This window comes from Erithacus rubecula (genome assembly GCF_903797595.1).
Source record: "Erithacus rubecula genome assembly, chromosome: 12".
In the NCBI taxonomy this organism is placed as follows: Eukaryota; Metazoa; Chordata; class Aves; order Passeriformes; family Muscicapidae; genus Erithacus; species Erithacus rubecula.
In genome coordinates, this window is record NC_136664.1 from 13,529,825 (window position 1) to 13,553,965 (window position 24,141).

General features: G+C 41.4%; 1 protein-coding gene across 1 annotated transcript; it reads left to right on the forward strand.

Moving 5' to 3' along the window:
- The first annotated feature begins 18 nt into the window (after positions 1-18).
- Positions 19-23,085, forward strand: VPS35 (VPS35 retromer complex component). The gene is made up of 17 exons (XM_079316075.1): positions 19-89; positions 6,839-6,937; positions 8,288-8,384; positions 8,646-8,769; positions 10,160-10,342; positions 10,652-10,865; positions 11,612-11,695; positions 12,130-12,239; positions 14,658-14,754; positions 14,846-14,994; positions 15,489-15,696; positions 16,216-16,371; positions 18,005-18,127; positions 18,985-19,164; positions 20,317-20,556; positions 20,852-20,995; positions 22,192-23,085. Exons 1-17 carry the CDS (start codon positions 87-89, stop codon positions 22,369-22,371), a joined length of 2,391 nt encoding a protein of 796 aa, XP_079172201.1. The 5' UTR covers positions 19-86; the 3' UTR covers positions 22,372-23,085.
- The last annotated feature ends 1,056 nt before the right edge of the window (positions 23,086-24,141 follow it).

The following is a 24,141-nucleotide window of genomic DNA, read 5'->3' on the forward strand; positions in this document are numbered from 1 at the left end:
CAATGGGCGGCGGGGCGAGGCGGGGCGGTGCGCGCGGCGCAGTCACATGACGGGGCGGCGCTGGCGGGGGCGGCGGCGGCGCGACCATGGTGAGGGGCAGCGGCCGGGGGCCGCGGGGCGCCGGGCAGCCGCTGCCGCGGGCGGGACTGCGGCGGACGGAGGGTCCGGCGGCTGAGGGACGGGTCGGCCCGGGCCCGGGGCAGCGCGCCGGGCCGGCGGCGCGGCGGGCCCGGCCCGGTGCGGGGCTGCGGCGGGCGCGGAGGCCGCACGGTCCGGCCCGGGCGGGGCTGAGGTGCGGGCCGGGCCCGCCGTGCCGGCGGTAACGCTGCCCGCGGCCTGGGCCGGTCACCGGCTCGCCGGGCTCAGCCCGCTTGCTCGTGGGGGCGCGGGGGAAGGTTGTGTTTTTACTGGGGAATCGCGGCCGCACCAGCGGTGGTCAGTTCCGCTCTCTTTTGCCCCTGTGATAAACCCGGGCTTGTGTCATTGCTGGCTCTGTGCACCTGTGCCGAGGTTATCCGCCTGCAGCCTGCGCTCCAGTCCCTCCTGACCCTCCAAGACCGCTGTCGTGGGCTTCCCGAGTAAACTTCCTTTCTTTTCCGGCAGCAGAGGTGGTTGTGCGCTGGTGGGCGCAGCTCCTTAGCGCTCTTTGCCGCAAATGTTGGTGTTTGTCAGGCAGGGAGGCAGCGGGGTGAGGGTCAGCCTCTTCTCCCAGGCAGTTAGCAGTAGGACAAGAGGGCACAGTCTTAAGGTGTGCTGGGGGAGGTTCAGGTTGGTCATTTGGAGGAATTGATTGACAAAACGGGCGATCAGACATTGGAGTGGACCGCCCATGGAGGCGGTGGAGTCGCGGTCCCTGGACGTGTTTAAGGAAAGACTGGACATGGCACTGAGTGCCTTGGGCAGGTTGGCCAGGGGGTGTTCGGCCACGGGCTGGACTCGATCTTTCCAACCTCATTCATTCTGTGAAACCTGAAATTTCCACGCGGAAATAATGGATACTGAGAAATACTTTTCAATCCTCAATGAAAATAAGGGGACAATCAAGTTTCCTAATGAAACACAAATATCTTTAATGTGCCTTCAGTGGCATGCAATATTCAATAAAATTTTAAGCAGCACTTGCTGTAGTCGCCACAATGTGTAATTAGCCCAAGTGTGGCATGTAAACAGCACTAACAGTGTATGGATAGTGAGGCAGAAAATAACTGAATGTTTTATAAAGAAGGCATTGCTCAGGTCTTAGGCTTTTGGAATAGACTTCCCTTTTGAAGTTGTATGTATGTTGATTTCAGGATCTTTGGGACTGGGCAAAACCTGTGGTGTTATTGGAAAGAGGAATGTTAAATGCTGAATTGGATGATGAGAAATGCTAAATCCAAATAGCTACCAATCTCTGTCCCCCATACAAATATTTTGTGGTAGTCATTAATTCAGTAATGAAACTACTTTCTCTGCCTGTCATTTCCATGGGAACTGGCCAGACACTTGTCTAGTCTTATGGCTTCTTTCTAAGAATAGCTGTTGTCAGGTGATTCAGAAAAAAAATAAAGTTACAGGTGTTGAACATGGGATAATCACAGGTGTTAAGCATGGGATAATTCCCTCTACCATATTGGGCTCCGTGTGATTTCCTGTGGCTGAGCTTGGTTTAAACCTTGAAGCTGAATGATTAAGTACCTTTAACATGACTTGTTTTAAGAGGTCTCTGGCTGCTTTTGATCATACACTGAATAAAAAGTCCATCTCTTTAATACTTAATAGTGTCCTGTGGCTTCCTGTAGCAGTAAGTACCAGTTTCAGCACATGAAAAGTGCTTTAATCACTCTGGTCTATCTCTGAGCTCCTATACTGCAGGATATAAAAGAAGTTCTGCAGCCTACAGTGTTGCAGAGAAATGCTTCCTGTATGGTATTGAATGCTTATGGTTTTTGGGTTTTTTTGGTAATTCCCTCAGTATGTTACCCAGCAGTGCACTGTGCACCCAGGCTTCAGCTGTAGGCTGGCAGTGTCCTGATCTGCTCTTGGGCATTTGAAATGTCTCAGCAGTGATGTGTTGGCAGGTAGTCCTAGTAACATCCAACTGGGAGGAGGCAGGAAAACCTCCCTGGGTAAATGTCATTTGTTGTGGCATTCAGTACATGCATGTGAGCAAACAGAAGGAAGTGCCATGTGGAGCAGGCTGTAAGCACATCAGTTAACAAAAGGAAAGGGTTTTTGGAGATTAGATGAAAATGCACTTTAGAATGGAATGGAAGCAAAATCTTTTACTCATTATTATTTATACTCTGCATGTAGCTTAAGGCACCTGTGTGTCAGAACACGAGCTGTTAGGCTTGACAAGCTCCCTTAAACTCTGCTGTCTTTTAATACTGTGTTATTCTTGAGTACTCCAGGGTACCAGATTTTTAAGTTAAATAAGTCAGCACATTGGTTATTATTGTGGGTTTCTAGAGTGCAACTCAGTGTCAAATACAGAACTGAAAATCTCGTGGAACTGAGTGTTAGAGCATGAGTAAATCTTACACAAGAGGTGCAATGTTTGGTTTGTATGTTCAGGAGTAATTGCTGTTATGAGGATAGGCATGATCCAGAGCAATGTTTGCTGCTGCAGTAATACACTTCCCTAATTGTTATCTGCAGGATAACTTGTATTAACTGTTCTGGTCAGCTGGTTTCAAGCTGTTTTGGGTTTAAAAGAATTTTTTTCCGAGGGAACTTACAGTTTAGTTTACTAGCATTTATTTTAAAAAAGCCAAATAAGCAAAATCTGAAAGTAACAAAAAAAGTCCCACTCCAAAAGCTGGCTTTCCTCACCTCCTGTCCAAATTAATCTGCTGTGAGTTTTGACTTCCATAACTTGCATGTGGTAGCTTTTGCTGGCCCTGTGTTCAAAGCCAGTAGAAGGCTTTTGTCTCTTGTGCAGAAACTGCTGGTGCAGCTGGGAGAGGCAATTCCCTGTCCCTTCTCTACTGCTCACTTGCTTCCTTATTGCTTCAGAGGAAAAAATGAGTAAAGCAAAACTCTTCACATCAAGTGTACTTTTTTTTCTACAGCATTTGCAGTATATCTAGTGTGGATATAGCTGAGACATTTCTGGAGTCTAAATAGTTGCATAATTCCTACAAATTGCTTCTCTTGTGCCCAGGCAGGGGTTTGTACCTTACTGGACATGGAGTTGACAAAGCAGGATGTTCTGTACTGCTGCTTTTGCCCAGGGTCAAATCATGTTCTACTTCAAAAGCTGATGCTCAAAATTGTTTTTGTAGATGGGCCTAAGCCTCCACAGTTGCTTTTTTGACAAAATGATACTTGAAAATACCATCTTATGTTACTGGGTTGGTAATTTAAGTGTAAGATACAGAACATAAACAGCTTTATTCAACATGGAATCTGACAGAACTGTGTTGTGATTCAGTGTGTGCCCTGCTGGATGTCACTGGTAGGCTTTTCCTTTATGTTCTTTCCTTAATTTGTCTTTTGTCACCACAGCCTCAAACTTCAGGCTAGGTGTTAGTAGGATATGTGTGTCTGGATGTGATGTTGTGTATCACTTGATAATAACCAGGTTATGTTTGGGAGCCCCTACAGTTCTAAAGCTGAAAGTATCTTGCCTTCTGAAGTTTGAAGACAGGGATAAACTGATAGGTATTCAAACTTTGAAAAGTAAGAGTTGGAACTTGTTCACTAGTGCTGCTGTTAAGATGTTTTCTATTCTTATAGAGGTAAAGCTGCTACAAACAACCCCTCAAGTGACAAACTGCTCCTCTTGTATGCTTTTGACAGCAGTGTAGGTTATTTTGCTACCCATGCAGCTTGAAAATACTACAGTTCTTTTCTTCAGACATGTAGCACAGTGCCCTTCTAGTAAAAACATCTTCTCAGTCTTCAAATCAGCACACAAACAAATTGAATTTTCCTTTCTTAATTCTCCTTATCTTGGAGAGATACTGAAGAAATAAATTAATATCATGTATTAATAGGAAAATGCTTCTCTTGATGAATCCAGTACTTATTCCCAGTGTTGAATACAGTGTGGGACCTGACTGTTCAAATTTAGAGCAGAAATGGAAGTATTTTGTCTTCTGTTAATACAGACAGAGTTTGATGTAAATCTGGCATTATGAATGAATAAAACTGCCATTTTCCCCCAACTGCTGCTAAACTACAGTTAAGTTCTGTAAGAAGATGCAAATGTATCTGCTGAGCTCATAGCTGGTGTCATGAAAAGTAGAGTCCCCAACTTGTAGCCATGATTCTATAGCCAACATGTTTGCACACCAAAAGTAAGGAAACCAAAGCACATGGACTCAGCCAAATTCTTCTTAGGGTAGTAGCAAATATGTGAATATTTCAGGAATGCTTTGGCTTGGTCTTGCTGTTAAAAAGCCTTTTCACAGCCCTACTTGCAGTGTTTTATGTGGCTTTATGTGAACTAGGTGAGTGGAAGTCTGTTAATCAACTGGGCTTGGCTTGTCTTACAGCATTTTTTGATGGTGTACAGCCTAAACTGCTCTCCCAGCACTGTCTGGCCCTGTGAACAGCTGGGGATAGAAGAGCAGGGCTGGTAGCTGTGTAAACTTAATGCCCATTAGGAGAAGGGGGCTTAGGAAGTTGTGTTTGGTGTTAGCATTGCTGCATTGTTCCTAGCTGTGCTTTAGTACAGATTTGATGTGATCAGAGCATATGGCACCCAGCTCAGAAGTGATTTATTTTCTCTAAAGCACTGGTATGGATTCAGGAGACTGTAGAGTGTAACCAACATTCTGGCATAGACATATTTCAGCAAGTCTGTTATGTGATGTTCTGATATTGATTACTGCACACTAGTCCCTGCACTAGCATTTTATGTTCCTTTAAAGTCTGATCTGCCATTAAATAATTAAAGCTTAGCAGTTACAGCAAACTTTTGCTGGCAGAACATACTTGTTTCACAGTTTGAGGTTGTCTAAGGGTTTGTAGTTATTGAATTATCTGGGAAATAGGATCATCTAGCCATGGTGGCTGCTTTTTCCTTATACTTAAATAATTATTGCAAGACCTGGATGCACACTGATTAATTATATAGAGAGAGAGCTCTGTAAGAGGTGCAGTCACTCTAATTAGCAGAAATGTATTTTTCTGTTGACTAAATGCACTTCTTAATTAGTTATTGTGCATAATTGGAATGTTACTGAGGCATACAGTCACACAAGTGTTGGTTGGAAGGAACCTTTTTTCTCAAACCTCCTTGAAGCAGGTTTGGCACCAGTGTTGGATCTGATCAGCCTCAGTTTTGTCCAGCTGGGTGATTGAGAAGCTTCAAGAGCAGAGTAAGAACAATATTGCAGAGCATTCTCTGTTTTCTCTATGTGAAAAAGATAGTGGGGATATATCAACTGTTGAACAAGAATCCAAATAAATATGGGAAATAACTGGGGTGTGAAATGCTCTGTCGCCATTAAATTGGTGTTAAACTCTGTTTTAATGAATGCCTCAATCTTAGTCTCAGTCCTCAACAGATACTTCTGGGGAATCCACACATGGAACATGTGGGGAGTTGATACTGGATCGTTTTGAAAAACGTTATTGGGGTGATGTAATTCATGACCTTCCAGCTTGTTTCTGAAATGCAGTTAAAAGGAGGAGAACAGGAATCTTCTGAGCACAGTGGATGAAGGGAATAAGTATAAATAGCTGAGAATTTCCTGAAGCTGAAGGCTCAGAGAACCTGCAGTGCAAATTACTATGTGCTTGGTATTTTTCAAGACTAGAGAAGATATAGCTGAGATACCATATCAGTGCTTTTGTCCCCAGCTGTATTTCAGAAGGGCCATCTGAGAACAGACTTCGAGATTGAGAGAAGTGGAGATGCTCTAATGAGGTGTTGAAGGCTGATCCTGAACGAGAGGTGGATGGCAGTGTGTCCTTGTAAAGCCTTAGGAGGAAGGCTGGGTGTAGGTGTGGACAACAGTAGGGGTCTGAGCTATGTAAATTTGGACATCTTAGCAAATAACTTAAACATGCTTGTAGAAACTGCTCTCATCATTCTGGTAGAGGAAGAGTAGCAGCTTTAGTAGGAGAAGGCCTGTTAGAGCTGAATTGAGGGGAAATATAAGGATGCAAGCAATGGATATTTTTAATATTTAAGAAAATGCAGTATGAACCTTGGAAAGTCAAAAGATGGTGAAAATTTCAGTTGAAAGTGTGGAATGTGCCTCTCAGAGGGGAAGCAGGAGAGCCATTCTGACAATGTGACTGAGACAAGGACACATAAAAAGTTGTTTCTCTTCAGCTTTCTGATCCAATCTGCAAGTAGCTTCTACCTTCTGGAATGCACTGATTGTACTTTATCCTTTGCTTATCTGAAACTTGTCCTGAATGGAATGGTATGGCTCAGATAGCGGTTGAGAACTTGTGACTTGTGAGCACAGAAAGCATCTGTGCAGTTGCAGTGTGTGGTCTGGGCACTGCTTTGAAGCTGTGTGGACAGAGTAACAACAGTGCTTCCTCTCAGCACAGTTGTGTCTCTGCATTCTCTTGGAGCTTTTCTTCCCAGATAGTTGCACTGGGTTCTTGACCTCTAAATGTTGGGAAGGTTGGCCCTGCTCTGCCCCCATGGCTTTGCTGTCCAAGAAGCAGTGGTGCTCACAGGCTGCCTGTAACCTCCCCAAGGTTTTTGTAGGGCACATGAAGCTTCTCCATCACATGTTGCACAACTATTTCTGACAACCTTGAGTGGTCACACTGCAGTGTCACTTGCAGTGCATTCTAAAGTATGGGAATCCAGTTTTAGTCAAGTCAGAAACAGCTTCATAATAATAATTGAAATCTGTTCTGTTTGGTTTCTTTTTTTCTCCAGCCAACAACACAGCAATCTCCTCAGGATGAACAGGAAAAACTCTTGGATGAAGCCATTCAGGCTGTGAAGGTGCAGTCATTCCAGATGAAGAGATGCTTGGTAAGAATGCAGCTTTAAAATGCAGTGAAGCTTCTTGTCTGCTAGGAATAAAACAGTAGATCAATACCAATCTCTAGTGCTGTGAGGAAAATTAACCCTTTATGTATCTTTGTGTCAGAGGTTTTGCCAATAAATGAGGCAGCTGCTCATTGGGAGTGAGCCTTGGGTATTCTTTGAATATGTCTTCCTGATTTTGCTCCAGTATTTAACAAGATAAGTTAAAGATGTACCTTTATTTACATGCTTCCATTTAAATAAACCTGAGATGAACTTTATCATGAGATTGTTTATGTCCACCATTCTATTGTTTTTTGGTTTTTTTAATGTAGCCTTTTCTTGGTGTGACTGTCAGGCTGAGAGGCTGCTGATGAATTGCCTGCTGCATAGGATCAATTTCGTAGTGATTAACTGTAGACAGACGTGTGAATTCTTCTGTGACTGGAAAACACCACGGGGTTGGTGTTGTGCTGAGATTTTTGTCTGGGAATTGTAGCCAATTCAGGCAGATTATGTAATCACACATAGCTTTCTTGGGTTTGAGAAGCCTCAGCTTTTATTTGGAGAAACTGCTTAAAGTTGCAATGAAAACTTAAATATTCCCATATGTTTTCATGTGGTTAGCCAAGCTAACTTTGTTTGCAGCCAAATGACAGTAGTAAGAAGTGTAACACCTCTCCCAGTTTTGTGCTCAGTGGAATGCTTTGGAAATCTTTAAGTAGCTGCAGCTGTGCTTTTCACTGCTATCTGTGATTAAGTGGCAGTATAAATACACTAAGTGGATCACACTAGCAATTCTTTTTGTTCTCCCTCAAAACTTACTGCTTATGATAGGTTCCTCAAGTCTGTCTAAGTGGTAGATTAGAGATTTGTGGTTGTATCCTCTGATGGCAGGTGATTAAATGCACCAGAAGTGTAATTTTAGATGCAGACTAGTGAGGGGTGGCTTTCACTGAGGTATTTTTTGTGTGTGAAAAGGAGGGGAAAGTGATGATGGCAAGTGTGTATTGTCTGTCTCCTAGAGGTTTCTGGGAGATCTGAACAAAATAACCGAGCAGATTTGGAGGAGAGGAATCTGTTAAATTTTGCTTGCTGAAAAGAATATGAGTGTTGGGTGAAGATTACTGCATAAGTAGAATGATTTTAGATTTTTCTACCATTAGTATTGCAATTAATTTTTGCAGCTCTGTCTTCAAGATGCATCTTATTATCTCAGTTAAAGTGTTCACTTAGCATGGGTGGTGTAGTATAAGCTAGATATTAAACCATTTGAGGTTTTTTTTTTTTAATAGATAAAAGATCCTGCAGTTGCCTTGTGTCATTTCTAACAGACTTTTCTTTCTTCCTCTGAAGGACAAGAACAAGCTCATGGATGCTCTGAAACATGCTTCCAACATGCTTGGGGAGCTGCGGACTTCTATGTTATCTCCAAAGAGCTATTATGAGCTCTGTATCCTTTCAGGAGGAAACTAATAGTATTTGTAATGGGATGTTCATCTTTTCTTTTTGGTACAGTGGTATTTTGTGTCAGATATTTGTTAACACTTTTCTCCTCAGTATTCAGTGATGTGTATATACTGTTCAGAAGTACTGCCTGCTTGGGCATGTTTGTATTTGGTACAGCACTTTTCTTCCTAGGTGGGAATGAGCAGATTACTATGAAAATGCATTATAGACATTCTAACTTAAAATCCTTAACTGTGAAAAAAAGACATGGCAATTTCTGATGAACTACACTACTTGGAAGTCTACCTGACAGATGAATTTGCCAAAGGCAGGAAAGTGGCAGACCTTTATGAGCTAGTACAGTATGCTGGAAATATCATTCCAAGACTGTAAGTGTGGATATGTTTGTTTCCTTTTTCTTTTTTAAACTGGTGTATAGTTGTCCAACTCACTGTTGTTCAGACAGTGATTGGCTTTTCCATCAGTTTACAATGGTCAGTAGTATTTCTGCCTATCTGGAATGGATTACTGTGAAACTTCTGAAAGTGCAGGTGCAGAAGGTCAGTTCTTTCTGTCAGTGTGTTAATTTTGCACATGACCAAGATGGAAACACTTTAATGTTGGAATGAAGTTGGCTTTTGGTTAAAGAGCTGGTCAGTGGAAGATAACCAAGTGCCACACTCTGATCAGGGAGATTGACTCTGCATTTATTAACTGTTTCTCTTACTTGAGGGTCTGGGTCTTCCCTTTTCCCACACAGTACTTGCTTCATAACCTTCTGCCTTTTTAGAGAATAAGAAGTGTGAGAAGAAAGCTGAAAGTTTGTGGCTTCACTTTTAGAGTCTGTGTTTCTGAACAGTTTTTTTTGGCAAAATGATAACTTGCCAGAAGTGATACTTGAAGGCCTGTGAGGCTTATATATAAATATGTGACTGTTGGGCTGCAGTACATCTTTGACATAATCAGTTTTGGGATTTAGATTTTGCTTGCTACTCAAGTTCAACATTATCTTCGTGCCAGGAAGAGGCTCTGGACACACCAGGCTGCATCTTCATGCAATTTCTGGAGTTTGGCTGATGGCTATCACAGTCTTCACCTCTGTGTGTAACCATCAGAGTTGTCTTCCTGCCTGCTTGTAAACTTTGATTCTCCCTGATGAAACTTGTGGTGCTTTCATGGAAGTCCTGTGCGTGGGGCAGAGGAGCAGGCAGGGAGGGGTGAGGCCTCTAAACCAAATATCAGTAGGTTCTGAGTATTGTAATTTTTTTCTTCTAAGCTGAAGGGGAGTCCAGATATACTGGAGCAGCAGTCTTCTGTATCTCACATATTCCTGCTGCCTGTTATCTTATGCAGGGGTGCTGGGGGAATGAGTGCAAAGCCAGTACATTCCTATCCTGCTAGACTACAGTATGAGAGAGGCTTAACTGCTTCCCCATCATAGGTTACGATGGTTGTCTATGTGTGTCAGAGCAGTTTTCCAGCTTAGTGGGATCTGGAAGTATAAATGAGCTGGTCTGAGAGCATTCAGAACGTTGTAAGCATTTGCATTCAGTGTATCAAGCATTGTAGTGAAGTCTAGTGGCTGTTGAAACTTTCTGTCCTCTGTAGCAGAGGAGAATAGGAATTGAAGACTGACTAAATACCCAAGATTATGGGTCCCAGGTGATAATTTTATTGCTTTTTTTGTGCTTTGGTAATCCTGTCATAATGGACAAAAGGAACTATTGCCTTAAAGTGTGATGTTGTTACTCTATGATTTATTGTTTGTGCCTTTTGCAGGTATCTGCTGATAACAGTAGGTGTTGTCTATGTCAAGTCATTTCCACAGTCCAGGAAAGATATTTTGAAAGACCTGGTGGAGATGTGCCGTGGAGTGCAGCATCCTCTTAGAGGCCTCTTTCTTAGGAACTATCTCCTGCAGTGTACCAGGAATATCTTACCAGATGAAGGCGAGCAAGCAGAGTAAGAAGGACGGACTATACATTTATAAAATTACTTTCAGTAGACCTTATTTAAATTTTCTGTGTGACTTACTTCAGTTTTGTGAGGAGTAGATATGCTAGAATTCCACAGACTTGACAGACAGGTGTTTTGTCCATTAAAAATTCCCTTCTAGCACTAAAGTTCCTCTCAAGTGAGGTTATGAACCTAGAAATCTCACCCTCCACTTCCACCCCCTTTAACCTTCTTAAAACTTGTATGTTCACCAGTGGCTGGAAAAATGAATACCTCTGACAAGCTTTTCTGTTCTTAACCTCTTATCAATTGCAGTGAAGAAACCACTGGAGACATCAGTGACTCAATGGACTTTGTGCTGCTGAACTTTGCTGAGATGAACAAGCTGTGGGTGCGAATGCAGCACCAGGGCCACAGTCGGGACAGGGAGAAGCGGGAGCGGGAGAGGCAGGAGCTGAGGATCCTGGTGGGGACCAACCTGGTTCGCCTCAGCCAGCTGGAGGGGGTTAATGTGGAGAGATACAAGCAGGTGGGTGGCTGCCCATCCTTTCTGACTTCTGCCAACGTTCTCCAAACTAAACTAGTTTGGCCTTTCAGATGGGCAGCTGGAGGTGTTACAGCTTTGCTAAAAGTTCAGTAATCCCAGTGCTTCTCAAACCTTTCAATTGAGGGAAAGTTGTTAATACTGGTATAGTGTGTTCTCAGGACAAGGGCATGATTCACACACTCTCTGTAAGTCTGCCTGTAACAGTGACAAAAAATTCTAAACCTTTCCTTCCTGATTTGTTTTCCTTGTAGAATAATGGGTTGGTCTAAGGGATGTGTACACCATCCTGTGTTATGGGATAGACTTCACAAGTTGTGAGGCTGTGCTTCCCAAAGCATTCAAGAGAACTCCTACTGTGTGAAATGGCAGTGAAGGAAATGTATTATTTAGAAGTCCCTTGTAAGTTTTACAGTACAGCTGCTGAAAAATGCTTTGAGTGGTGCTGCTGAGACCCTGGGTATGTGCCAGCAAAGTCAGTAGCACTGACATATGCAATCAAAGCTTGCATAATGTATGAAAGGGACAGCCTTCTGAGATCAGTAGATTTGGGTTTTTTTCCTCTGAAGGGTGGAAATGCAGAAAAATGGGACTTTTTATCAGAAAGCTTTCATGTGGAGAATCAGCTGAGAACTGTTAGAAATTCTGTTCTACTTAGATTAAATGCATGTATGAATATAAACTTACAAGGTAATTGTAAAATCACTGCGAGTTTTTCCATCCTATTCCAGATTGTTCTGCCTGGAATACTGGAGCAAGTTGTGAACTGTAGAGATGCTTTAGCTCAGGAGTACCTCATGGAGTGCATCATACAGGTGAGCTGCCTGAGTTCAATTGCAGTGATGGGACACAGGGACACTTTCTGTACACTTAGTCAGATTCAAGCATCTTTCTCAAGGACTGGAGAACTTTATCACTGGGACTTGTCCTACATAGTGGCTTGTCCTGTATTTTTTACCAGGAGGGCAGAGTGGAGATGGATCCATTTTGTGCTCCTGTTGTAGTAGCTTGTAAGCATCTGAACAGCAGTGCCTGTGTTATGAGTTGTAATAGAGAGGTGGGCCCTTGAGTTACCCATTTGTCTTATACCTCTTGCTTCATGCATTTACCCAGTCAAGGTCAGCTTCATAGGCCAGAGTGTATTTATTATGTGGCTACCTACTTTAGAATTATTCTGTTGCATTTTTCTTCTGTGTAACAATGGGCAAATTCAGTTTATAACTTGATGACTATTGATCTAAAACTTCAGGTTTTCCCAGATGAATTTCACCTCCAAACCCTGAACCCATTTCTCAGAGCCTGTGCTGAGCTGCACCAAAATGTGAATGTGAAAAATATAATTATTGCTTTAATTGACAGGTGAGTGACCAAGGGGGTGGAGCTTGACTGAAAATTAAGTTTGTGTTGTGTACAAGCAGATGATAGTTGTTCTGTCATTTGAAAATATTTAACTTCTGATACTACTTCACTGTTTCCATGTCTTTCTATCAGCTGTAATTAAAGCTGTGAAGAATATTATTTCTGTAGCTTTTATTCTCTGGGCTCTGCTTTTGCAGCTTCCAATGAAACTGATTAAAACTTATAAACAGATTAAGCCAGGAAACATCTCATTTAGTATTGAGCAGTGTCATGCTTCAGAACTGAAGTGACAGCAGTGCTCTGCATTCACAACCGTATCACTCACAGGTACCTCTTGAAAACCTGAAGATCCTAATGGCTAAATCATCAGAGATCAGAGAGTATAACAATGCTTCTTCAGAACAGAGCTAGTAGGAGACAGAACTACTTTCTTAATTTTTAGCTTGCCACTAGCATCTTTACTGTTCTCCCAAAAGCATGTTTTTTCATGTGGAGGTACTGCTTAAAACTGCTTGCACTGAGTTCAGATGTGGGGGAGAAATCATAGAGTCCTTTAAGTTGGAAAAGACCTTTAAGGTCAAACAAGTTTAATTTGTATCCTGAAAGGAAACACAGATTTTCAGTGAGCACTTGCACTTCGTTACTGCAGAAAGGAAGGGCTCTTGCTTGGCTTGTGTCAGGCCCTGGAAATCCTTAGCAGTTGCATCCAGGCATCTGGTCCATGTACCAATGTATGGACTTCAGGGGTCTTGGCATTCAGCATTGGATAGGATTACTGTATCCTCTCTCATGCCTGGAGAAGACTTGTGTGTATTGGGCATGACTGGTATAACTTAGGATCTTGAATTTTTTACTAACAGTGTCTGTAGTTTGTTTTCTCAGGTTATATCAGATTTATATGTTTAAGACTTTGGTTTTACTGGAAGGTCTTTGAGATTTTGACTGTAATGTTACATAGCAGCATATGAGTGGATCTGTCCTTGGAATCCATGTATGTAGGGAGGATGTTCCTCTTGTGTCTGTGTTGGAGCTGGTATTGTGTAGTGGCCAGGAGCTTCAGTATTGTACAGTTAAGATGTGAAGCTGCCCTGTATAGGTTGTGCCTCTTGGCATTTCTCATCTTTGTTTCAGCTGGCATTGGGTAATTGAATCTGAACATCAGTGACTGCTGAAAAAGCTTGTGAAAATTTTATACTTATTCCTGTGGGGCTTTCCTGCTAAAGGAATCTCTGCAAACAGTCTTGCTGCTTTGGGATCTTTGTTGCCTTACTAAACCATTCATGACTTTTAATTACGCTGCCATCTGCCTGCAGCTTGTTCGTACCTTGTAGCATTGCTGGCTTTACACTGAGCTGTTGCCAAGGAAAGCTGCCTTGTGCCCTCTTAAGAAAAGGCAGTGATTGTTCCTGGCTTTAGAAAGTCTGCTTCTTACCACCCTAATCAAGTATAAGAATAGTTCAATGTCTTATTTTTCCTGGCAGTGAAGTTTTTTGGCCTCCCAGGCTTTTCTTATGTGTCTCTCTATTTCAGATCCAGTGTTTATTCAGAATCAAAATTGAGAAACCCTGTTGAAAGAATTTAAAAAAAATTTAATGCAGTGCCTTGCCCTAAATATTTTTGTAGTTCTTGTCCTAATTCAGAGTAGAATAATGTCAGTAATTAGAAAGTAAAGATAGCAGTGCTGAGCTTCTTAAACTGCAACTCTGGTAAGGTGTTAGTCTTCTGATAGTGATGCTTTCTGTCCAGTATCTCATTTTTTGCAGAAATGGTGATTGGCATGACTTTCTCCTCTTACAGATAAAAATAACTCTCACTATCTTCTGAATGCTTTCTAGATGAGAGTTTCTTGCTCCCACTCCCCTCTCCCCCCCCCAAAAAATATTGTTCACTTCTCCATTCTTCTTAAGTTCACTTTGTATTTTGTTCTCTGCAAATAGTGCAAGTTTCAAACGTGTTGGTTGGTTTTTAGCTACAAAGAATAGTTAAGTCAGCATATTCCTTCTGTGTGTGTTTTTTTTCTGGAGGCTGTTTTGTGGTAGATGCTGTTGGGTATCTAATTTCAGTAATATCACAGAATGAGTAAATGCAGGATATTTGCTCTTCCATCAGCCTATTTTGTACCTCTTTATCTGCTGGAAAAAAGAGCACTTGCTTCTAGCTGAAGACCATAAATTATGAAATGTTCCTCCTGTTTCTTTTTCACCTTGCCTTTTCTGTCAGCACTCTTTTCCAGGACTGATAGTTACCAGACTCAGTTGCTCATAAGACTTCTGACTTCCATTAATTTCCTTTAGGTTGTAATAGAGCTTCCAAATATATCTAAAGGACTTGCTTTTTCTGCCAGTTCCTCTTTTTGCTCTGCATTTGAGGAGTTGAAAAGCTGTCCTGACCAAGCTGCTTTCCTTGCTCTGTCACCAGGTTAGCTTTATTTGCACATCGTGAGGATGGACCTGGTATTCCAGCAGATATCAAACTCTTTGATATCTTTTCACAGCAGGTTGCTACTGTTATACAGGTATGTTGGGTATCCCTAAATGCAGTTTTGGGGGTGGTGTCTTTCAAAGTTCTGTGCTTTAGTATCAACTGGGTGCTGTGTTAAATTTCAGTCTCGGCAGGACATGCCCTCAGAGGATGTGGTGTCTTTGCAAGTTTCTCTCATTAACCTGGCTATGAAATGCTACCCAGACCGTGTGGACTATGTTGACAAGGTGTTAGAGACTACTGTGGAAATATTCAACAAGCTTAATCTGGAACAGTAAGTGTCTCTTGCATTTTTTTTGCTATGGCAATTAGTATCCTAAAATCAGGCCTCCTGCATTTCACCACGTTTGGTGAGATAGCAGAGCTGTGCTCTGCATGTAGAAGGTCACTGCTTTTGGACTGAGCTGCAGCAGCCCTGATAAACTCCTGACTAACCAGGACTTGCTCCCCTGTGCCTAAGTTGTGCTGCACATCCACACAATGTGTGTGCATGTTGTAGGCATCCCTTGCAGCATCCTAGAGTTCTGCTATTGCTGCATTTGCAGCTGCACTCTGCTTCTGCTGACAGCAGCTTAAAACATGCATTTGTTACTGCATGTCCCAAAGAGCAATATCTGACCTGTTTTGATACTTGTTTCCTTTCTCCTTACCACCAAGTTGCTGTGGTTGTTGTGTAACTCAGAATTGATACTCTGAAGCAGACTTTAAACCTGTCTACATATGTGAACTATTGATTAATTGTAATTTTTTGCATATATTTTCTTTTAGTATTGCAACAAGCAGTGCTGTTTCAAAGGAGCTGACTAGACTTTTGAAAATCCCAGTTGATACTTACAACAATATCCTGACAGTTCTGAAACTAAAACATTTTCACCCACTCTTTGAATACTTTGATTATGAGTCCAGGAAGAGCATGAGTTGTTACGTGCTTAGCAATGTATTGGATTACAACACAGAAATTGTGTCCCAAGAACAGGTATGATACAATTAACTTGAAATTCTAGGTATTTAAATGTCTGTTCAAAGACCTGAAAACACACTTAGTGACTTCATGCAGAGTATTATTTGTTTCCTAGCCTGCATGCTTCTGCCTCCCCTGGCACAGGCTTTATCCCACTTGGTAATTCTTCCTTCTGTGTTCTTAAATGTTCTTTGAACATCTTACCTAACCTCATCCTAGAGGCTACTTCTGATTTGCCACACCTCAACCTAGACACTAATCTGTTAGGTGTGAACAAAGACCCTGAATCCCTTTAAAACTGGGTCTGCTGTCTAAAGAAAGCTACATAGACCTTTTGAATCTGAATTTCCTTTGCACTGCTGTGCTGCCCTGTCCCACTTGTCCTGAGAGGGACCCTTCTTCAGGGTGTAAGGCACATATGTCTGAAGCATCACCACTATGAATGGCTGTAAAGATGTTCCCAATTGCTGGCAATTCATGCATGGCAATTAAGGACTACTGTAATTTAAACAAAGCTTCTATTGCCTTTGACAGGTTGATGCTATCATGAATTTGGTATCCACGTTGATCCAGGATCAACCAGATCAGCCTGCTGAAGATCCTGACCCTGAGGACTTTGCTGATGAGCAAAGTCTTGTGGGAAGATTTATTCATCTGCTGCGTTCTGATGACCCTGACCAACAGTACCTGGTTGGTGACTGGTGCTTCTCACTGTCTGTGCTCTCTGAATGGTCACAGTTCTTGCATTATTGACTGTACAAGACTTGAGTGAAGCTGGGGCATCACTGCTCTGGAACCACAAACTCAGTACAGAACATTATGTATGACATCTTTAAGTGGTAGGATGATACGTTGTTTATTTAGTAAAAAGCAGATGAGCACTTTAGATTTGTTGATTTAAAGCTTTCATCCCATGAGGTGGCAACTATCTGTATTAATTGGTGTTGCTCCATGTTCTGACAACTTCATATAACCATCTATTGAAAACATCACAAGTCCTGTTTGGAGTATTGTGCTGTTTGTGTGTTTGGATACCAGGAGACTACAAAGAACCTCAGAAAATACAGCTCAGTATGTTTGACCCTAGGGATTTTAATTTCAGTAAGGATGGGGTCTTCATACAGCGTGTAGTGTCCTGCTGCTTGGTTCCAAATTATTTTGCTCTGCTTAGTCCATCTCTAACAGTAGATTTGACATGTCCTTGAAACTTGTGCATTATGGTACTTGTAATGGTTTGAGTTTTTCTATGTCAGCTTAATGTAGTTCTGTTGTTAATAGGAAGGTCACTTAAACCTCAGATAAACTATCTTGAGAAGTGTGTGTTAGAGTAGAGAGTCAGGGATATTCTGTCTATGCCAGGTCCACTGGAGAAGCTGGCAGAAGCTGTGCTGAAGTTAAATGCTGCTGCAGATGGCACAGTTAGCTCATGTCAGAGTCAGGCCTGCTTAGGGACTACTCCGAAGTTACAGTTGTGCCTGAAATAAAATTGACTGTCCTGAAGTTGTAGAAACATCACACTGTATAAACAGTGAGAATAGAGCAACAGAATAAAGTGCAAACTATGCACTAGCATTGATTTAGCTTGGCTTTAAGGTCTGGTGTAAAAAAAGCTTGCTTGAAGTGTAATGAAATTTGTGTAATGGGGAGAAGCATAACTTTACAGGATTTGGAGACAGTTGTTTCAGGGTCTTATTGCTGGAGTAAAGGAGAAAAGGGTTTTTTGTTTTGCTTTTTTTCTTATAGAGAGCAAAGCTTCCCTCAAAGGAATACTGGCACCAAGGAAATTGATGTTTTTACCCCAAAATAATTTATATAGCTAGAGATGTTGAAGCTATTTCTGCCAAGATTGAGTGTCAGTCTCTCATCTAGCAGTGCTTTGCTTTAATCACATTGACCACCCTTAAATGCCATCAAAGGACTTGTCACATTATCTTTTAGTTACAATTCTATGAGCTACTAAGCACCCTTTAGTAATAATTCTTAATAGCTCCCTCAGCATCACAAATGCTTGCATCAAATTTTTCTACAATACAGCAGCAGCAGGAAAAAAATCCAAGGCTATAGGATTTTCACAGTATCTCAGTTTAAATTATGCATTCTGTATGGAAGAGATATGAAATACAAATTCAAACAGCCTAGTCCAAGCGTATTAGCCAAAATGGCTAACCAGTGTGTAATGAGTGATTACAGACTTCTGTATATTCAGGTTCTTTACATGAATTCTACATCTAACCTATAAATGCATTGGGGGTGGGGCACTGAGCTTCCCTAGAGTGCTTGTTTCTGTGAAGGGGTCTCTGAGCTCCCAGTGTTTCTGTTGCAGATCCTCAACACTGCGCGGAAGCACTTTGGGGCAGGGGGGAACCAGCGCATTCGTTTCACGCTGCCGCCCTTGGTTTTTGCTGCCTACCAGCTCGCTTTCCGCTACAAGGAGAACTCCAAAGTGGTAAGTGCACCTCTGCCTGCTCTTGTCTGCTTGCTTGCCTTTGTTTTCTTCAAAATCCATTTTGTCTGGCTGTAAATTGTGCTCAGACTTGATACAGAAGGCTAGTTTTGTTTGGGTTTTTTCTCAAGGTAAATTTTTTTCTTGGGGTTTGAATGCTTTTTAATTTAATGAAGATTTTTATCAAGGCATAGTAAATTAGTACTTGACAAGTGATGAAGCAGAAAACCAGTGACTGATTATGTGCCTTTACTGGAGACCAGAACTGATGGCATGAAACTGATTTAAATCTGAATGTTGAAATTCATCAATTTCTACATTACTGTAATGTTTCTAAATTTACAAAAAAGCACTTGCTTTAATTTATACAATAGTAGTAAAAGTGTACATTAAAATGACTGATTTACTTTGGCTCTTAAATGCTTTCTGATTGAGATAATTGCCTTAAATATATATTTTCTTTATTGTGGATATTATACTGTGAGGAAATAAATTTCAATGTTTGTTAAAATATTCATTTTGAAGGATATTTTAAAATTCTCTTCCACTTTTGATTGTTCTGGACTGAACAGAATTTTTCTCCCCTTGGCTAATTAGGCTTTTGCCCAGTTATGTGCTAAGCATAGCTGTCCTAACTGCAGTTCAGTGTAGGCTTCTGGGAAAGGCTCCTATGAGCTGGAAAAATGGGTGTGAAATTTTTGTGCAGAGCCACTGAAGCCAGCACTGTACTGCTCTGGCTCTGGAGTGATTGGAGTGGCATCAGAAGGCAACAGGCTGGAGCACTTAACAGATCTTAGTACAATTTAGATTTCCTTGTAGCAATTCTCTTGTTCAAGCCTTCGCTTGTTCTTCTTGTCTAGGATGACAAATGGGAGAAGAAGTGCCAGAAGATCTTCTCATTTGCTCATCAGACCATCAGTGCTCTGATCAAAGCAGAGCTGGCAGAGCTGCCCCTGCGACTCTTCCTGCAGGGAGCACTGGCTGCAGGAGAGATTGGCTTTGAGAATCACGAAACTGTGGCCTATGAGTTCATGTCCCAGGTGAGTGTCCAACTATAAGAGCTGGTGTCCTGTGCTGCCTTTAATTTGATTTGGGTAGGTTTGCTGAGAACTGAACCATCTGGTGTGATAAAGCACCTGAAATGATGGATGGCCAATGCTATTAGGTAGAAACTCCTCACTTCATTCTTGCTTCCCAGGCTGCTGTGGAATTAAGCTCCATTGCTACTGATTTGAATACTCAGTCTGACAACAGTGGTATGTTGCAATGCTGCCTCCTGCTCGTGTAGTTGGCTCACTGGAGGAGTGTAGTTTCTCAGCATAAATTGCTCCTTCACTGCTTCTGTCTCCAGCTCCTGATATCCAGCTGGTATTGCCCTGACCACAAGCACTCTTTGGAAGTTTTCTAAAATCTGAAGTGTTCACAACTGCTATGCTGGGCTTTGCCAATTAAAATCCTTGTATTGGAACCTATTATGAACTACTCTGAAAATCTGATTGAATTTGTAGCTTAGTCTTAAGCCTTACTTGTTGCAAAAACCTTCCCCTCCTACCCATCACATAAAGAACCAATGTGTTCCATGTTATCCATGTTGTAGCTTTGTCCTGATCTTTCCTCTAATACTGCTACTAAATGCATGTTTTTAAACAGAGTTGCTGATAAGCTGGGTTTGCTCACTGCATTGTGTCAGTTGCTGTTGTAGCACAGTTCTGACTATTGAGAGCAGCGCTGCAATGATATACTTTCCATTAGAGATGCAGTTCAAGATTTGTCTAGTCTCTGAAGATTCTTAATCCATGTAGCAGCAGTGCAAGTGCTTTTCTTACTCATTCTGTCATCACTGACTTTCCATAAACTTCTGCTCTGATGTTTTGTGTGTTTCAAGGAACCAAATCTTCAAGGCCTGTTTCTGTTCTGTGTTTGAATAGGTGCTTGAAATGAGGAAAAATTCAATCTTCAGATTCTGTGTGGGATCACACTTATTTGCTATGACCACTTGAATACTATTTCTTGTAAGACTTTTCTGGTCTGTGGATTTACTTGATTTTTACACTCTACATGAAAGATTTTTTTTTCCTGCTTGAAGCTTTTAACAAATGCAAACTGGACAGTTTCTTGCTGTGTCAGTAGCAGGTCTGATTTTTTTTTTTTCTGATGTGCTCTGATTGAGTCTTGCTTTCTCCCTTGTCTAGGCCTTCTCTCTATATGAAGATGAAATCAGTGACTCAAAAGCACAGCTGGCTGCAATCACCTTGATAATTGGGACATTTGAGAGGATGAAGTGCTTCAGTGAGGAGAACCATGAGCCTTTGAGGACTCAGTGTGCACTGGCAGCCTCCAAACTCCTGAAGAAGCCAGACCAGTGCCGAGCTGTGAGCACTTGTGCCCATCTGTTCTGGTCTGGCCGAAACACTGACAAGAATGGAGAGGAGGTAAGAACAAAGTAACAGCAGTGGGGGACATCCCACCTCAGTAATAGTTGTGCCTTCCTTCTGTAGATATTTCTAAAGTAGATACATCAGTGAAGACTTTCATGTTACTGTGTGATTTAACAAAATCTAATGTTGGTGGCAGGCAGGGTGGGCTTTCAGTGACAGCTTGCTCTGCAGTTTGTGTAGTTTTGTGTTTGTGGCAGACTCCCAATAAATGCTGTGTGTGCCAAGGGAGGAGATACCAGAGCTCCCTAGGTTCTTTTGTTTCCTGTAACTTTGGTGTTTTTCCTTGTAGCTTCATGGAGGAAAAAGAGTGATGGAATGCCTAAAGAAGGCTCTGAAGATAGCAAATCAGTGCATGGACCCTTCTCTGCAAGTCCAGCTTTTCATAGAAATTCTGAATAGATATATCTATTTTTATGAAAAGGAAAATGAGGCGGTGAGTGGAAATCAATTCTCTGTTGCAACTTTTTTAAAGAGCATTTCTTTAAGTTCTTCATTCACACTTATTCCACAAATTCTCTTCTTGCCTGGTAGCCTCATGACAGGCACAAATTCTTGTGTCTCTTGATGTGCCAGTAAAACTGTTATTGCTACTAAACTTTATTCTTCTCACTGTGAGGATAATGTTTGCAGTTCAGTTATGAATTTAAATATTGTGAGACTTGTAACCTGAAATATTTTAGATTAAAACTTACTGCAACTTAGATGAGAAAGTAGTAAGATTCTAGCTTTAGAGGTACCTAACTTAATGTGTGCATAAGGGAAAGAAAATTCTTTACAGGTGTTCATGGTCACTGCTGACTCTGCCAGGTTGATGTAAGCTTGAATTTCACAAAATAGGTATAACACCATATGTACTCACATTGTGTGTGAGTATAATCTGAAATAGTTTCCATTACCAAGCAAAAAAAAGAGTTATGCAGTTTGATAAACCTGCTTGGTCAAGTACAGATCAGTGTCTCCTCTGATAAATTGATTGAGAGTAGACATTAAAGAATACCCTGTAGTTCTGAGAGAATTCCTAAAGAAATTTGAGGGATTTGCTGACTTTCCAATAACTAAACTGGTTTCTCAGTATAGGAGTGCTCTAGTAGAGGAGATGGTGTATCTGATAGAGATGAAAATAAAGCTGTGAATTTCAAAGCACTTGGCAGATGTAAAAATACCCTCTGGACATTCTGGTGGCTTGCAGTGCATTTTGTGTAGTACTGAACTTCAGCCTGTAGGCAGCCATGACTTGTTCTCTAAGAAGAACTTTAAATCTGAAGTTTGTAAGAAACAATTATCTTGCAGTGCATATGCAATCTGATTGGGTGTGGTGTTTGTTTGAAGCTTTTAAAATTTGTATTGAATACACTGGAGAGAAATGCTGTGGGAATAGTTACAAATCTGTCACACTAATGACAAGTTTTTCCCATTTCCTGGGATGGGGGATTTTCTACAGAACTCTGAAGTTGGAAGGGTCCTGTGAGGAACAGAGAAGGCAGTCCCCAGCAGTTCCTCTGTGTACAGTCTTATCAGCATTTTGAAGGGTTGTCCAAATACATATAGCTTAAAGACACGTCTGTTAAAACCAGTGTCTGTGTACTTGTACACTGGTGGTGTTGATGACTTCTGTTTTATGTTGTGTAGGTGACAATTCAGGTTTTGAATCAGCTTATACAGAAGATCAGAGAAGATCTCCCAAACCTTGAGTCTACTGAAGAAACAGAACAAATTAACAAACACTTTCACAACACACTGGAGCACTTGCGTCTGAGGAGGGAATCACCAGAATCTGAGGGGCCAATTTATGAAGGTCTTGTTCTTTAGAAAGACACTCACTGTACCTGTTTTCATTTACATACCATGTTTTTTTTTTAAGATAGGATCCTAGGTTGTGCCTTTCAGAAATGTCAAGTTAACATTCATGTGTTCAGTCTGGCACTTCAAACACTTGTGTTGAGTACTCTAACAAATTTGGAAGGTTGGACCAGCAACTACAGGTTTCATCAGTTAGCATGGCTGAAACTTTCTTTGAAATCCATGTGACATGGTAGGGCTCTTCAGTTCTGATTTCTCTTCTGTCTGTTCACTGTTGCTTCTGTAGCACTAGAGCTCTAAACTGGCAGTGACTGTCAGCTGAAACTGTGTCTGATCTTTACAGAGCATCAGATTTTTGGGATTATTGTATGTCAAATTCTGCTTGTGCTTTTCTTTTAATGCGAGTTAAGACTAAGTGTAATATTTTTCCCTAAAACTAGAATATATTAATGCATGTTTGGAGAGTTTTAAAGTACCATGTTCAAAAAACCAGAAGTTATATTTTGCATATTAAGGCTCTGTGACATTCAGTGAGGGCCAGTACTGTGCACAGGGCATATTTATCAAGATAATTTTGTTCCAAATAGTATAAAAAATAGAGAAATTGCAATCTATATAGATATGTATAACCTTCATTACTGTAAATTTAGGGGAAAATGCATTACACAAGTTTATTCGGTATCATGATTTTGCACCGGTGAAACAATAAAGTTGCTATTAACACCTGTTGTTTCATGTCTCTTCAGAGCCCACTGTTGAAGCTTTTGATAAAAGTGAAAGAGCTTTTGTTTAGTAGGGACAGAAAAATCAAGGCATAGTTACCCTGGCTGAGCTGGGCAGCTGCTGGCATTTCTAATGTAGGAGTTTGTGATACAGACCCAGTGTTCCTGCACATGGTGCTGAGATGGTGTGTGCTCACGTTTCAGAATGCTTTTATGACATACCTGGAGTGAGGAAGAATCCTACTGGATTCTGTGCCAGAGAGCTGATGGCAATTGAATTCCAGTGCTGTAGGAAACAGAGCAGTAGAGCAGGGCCAGTGGCAGCTCCTGGGAAGCTGGTACAGTCCATGGGTTAATGCCAGTTGCTAAAAGTTTTGACTTGTCTGGTTTGCTTTTACTGAACATGGTGTTCTAAAGATAACTGACTGAATTGCATTTCTCCTTGAGTGACCACCGTTTTCTGAAAATGTGTCCTGGCTTGATTGGATAGTTCATGAGACTTTGGTGGGATTGTTCAGTAATTTAGTGCTACTTGTTTTCTGAAAAAGGCACATGCAATCCTAGGAAACAATTGCAGAGTATACAACAAATAGATCATTAATATACTGATGAATTAGTCTGGCTTGGAAGGGAGGAGGAATAAATGGGGAGATAATTTAAATACTTAACTTCCCCAAGTTTATAATTGATCCTAATTCAAAAATCTTTGTGTTGCTCTGTATCTGTTGAAACTGTTCCTCATAGAACTGTTAATTTGTTTTGTTCTAGCACATCCATAGCAGAATGTGGTGATGATGTTCATGTGGATACATTCATAGTGTAGGGATATGTCCTCCTTGTTTACAGTATTTGCTAACCCTGCTTTAGTCCTCAGTGTTAGTCCTTGTAACTTAGGAAGTGTCTTTGAAATACCAGTTTTGCAGTTTCAACTGCAGTCACCCAAATGTTGTAGGCTGGTGCTTTTTCACCCTCTCCCACTTGTTAGGGCTACACAGTTACAACTCTTCCACAGCTCTTAATTACTTTTATTGAAATTTTACAATATAAACAATTTTAC

What these genes read in the sequence shown, in the direction of transcription:
- VPS35 (XM_079316075.1), top strand. An exon ending in AAAGAGCTATTATGAGCTCT is followed by an intron (nt 8,385 to 8,645) that starts GTATCCTTTCAG and finishes TGTGAAAAAAAG; the next exon opens with ACATGGCAATTTCTGATGAA. An exon ending in CTGACAAGAATGGAGAGGAG is followed by an intron (nt 20,557 to 20,851) that starts GTAAGAACAAAG and finishes TTTTCCTTGTAG; the next exon opens with CTTCATGGAGGAAAAAGAGT.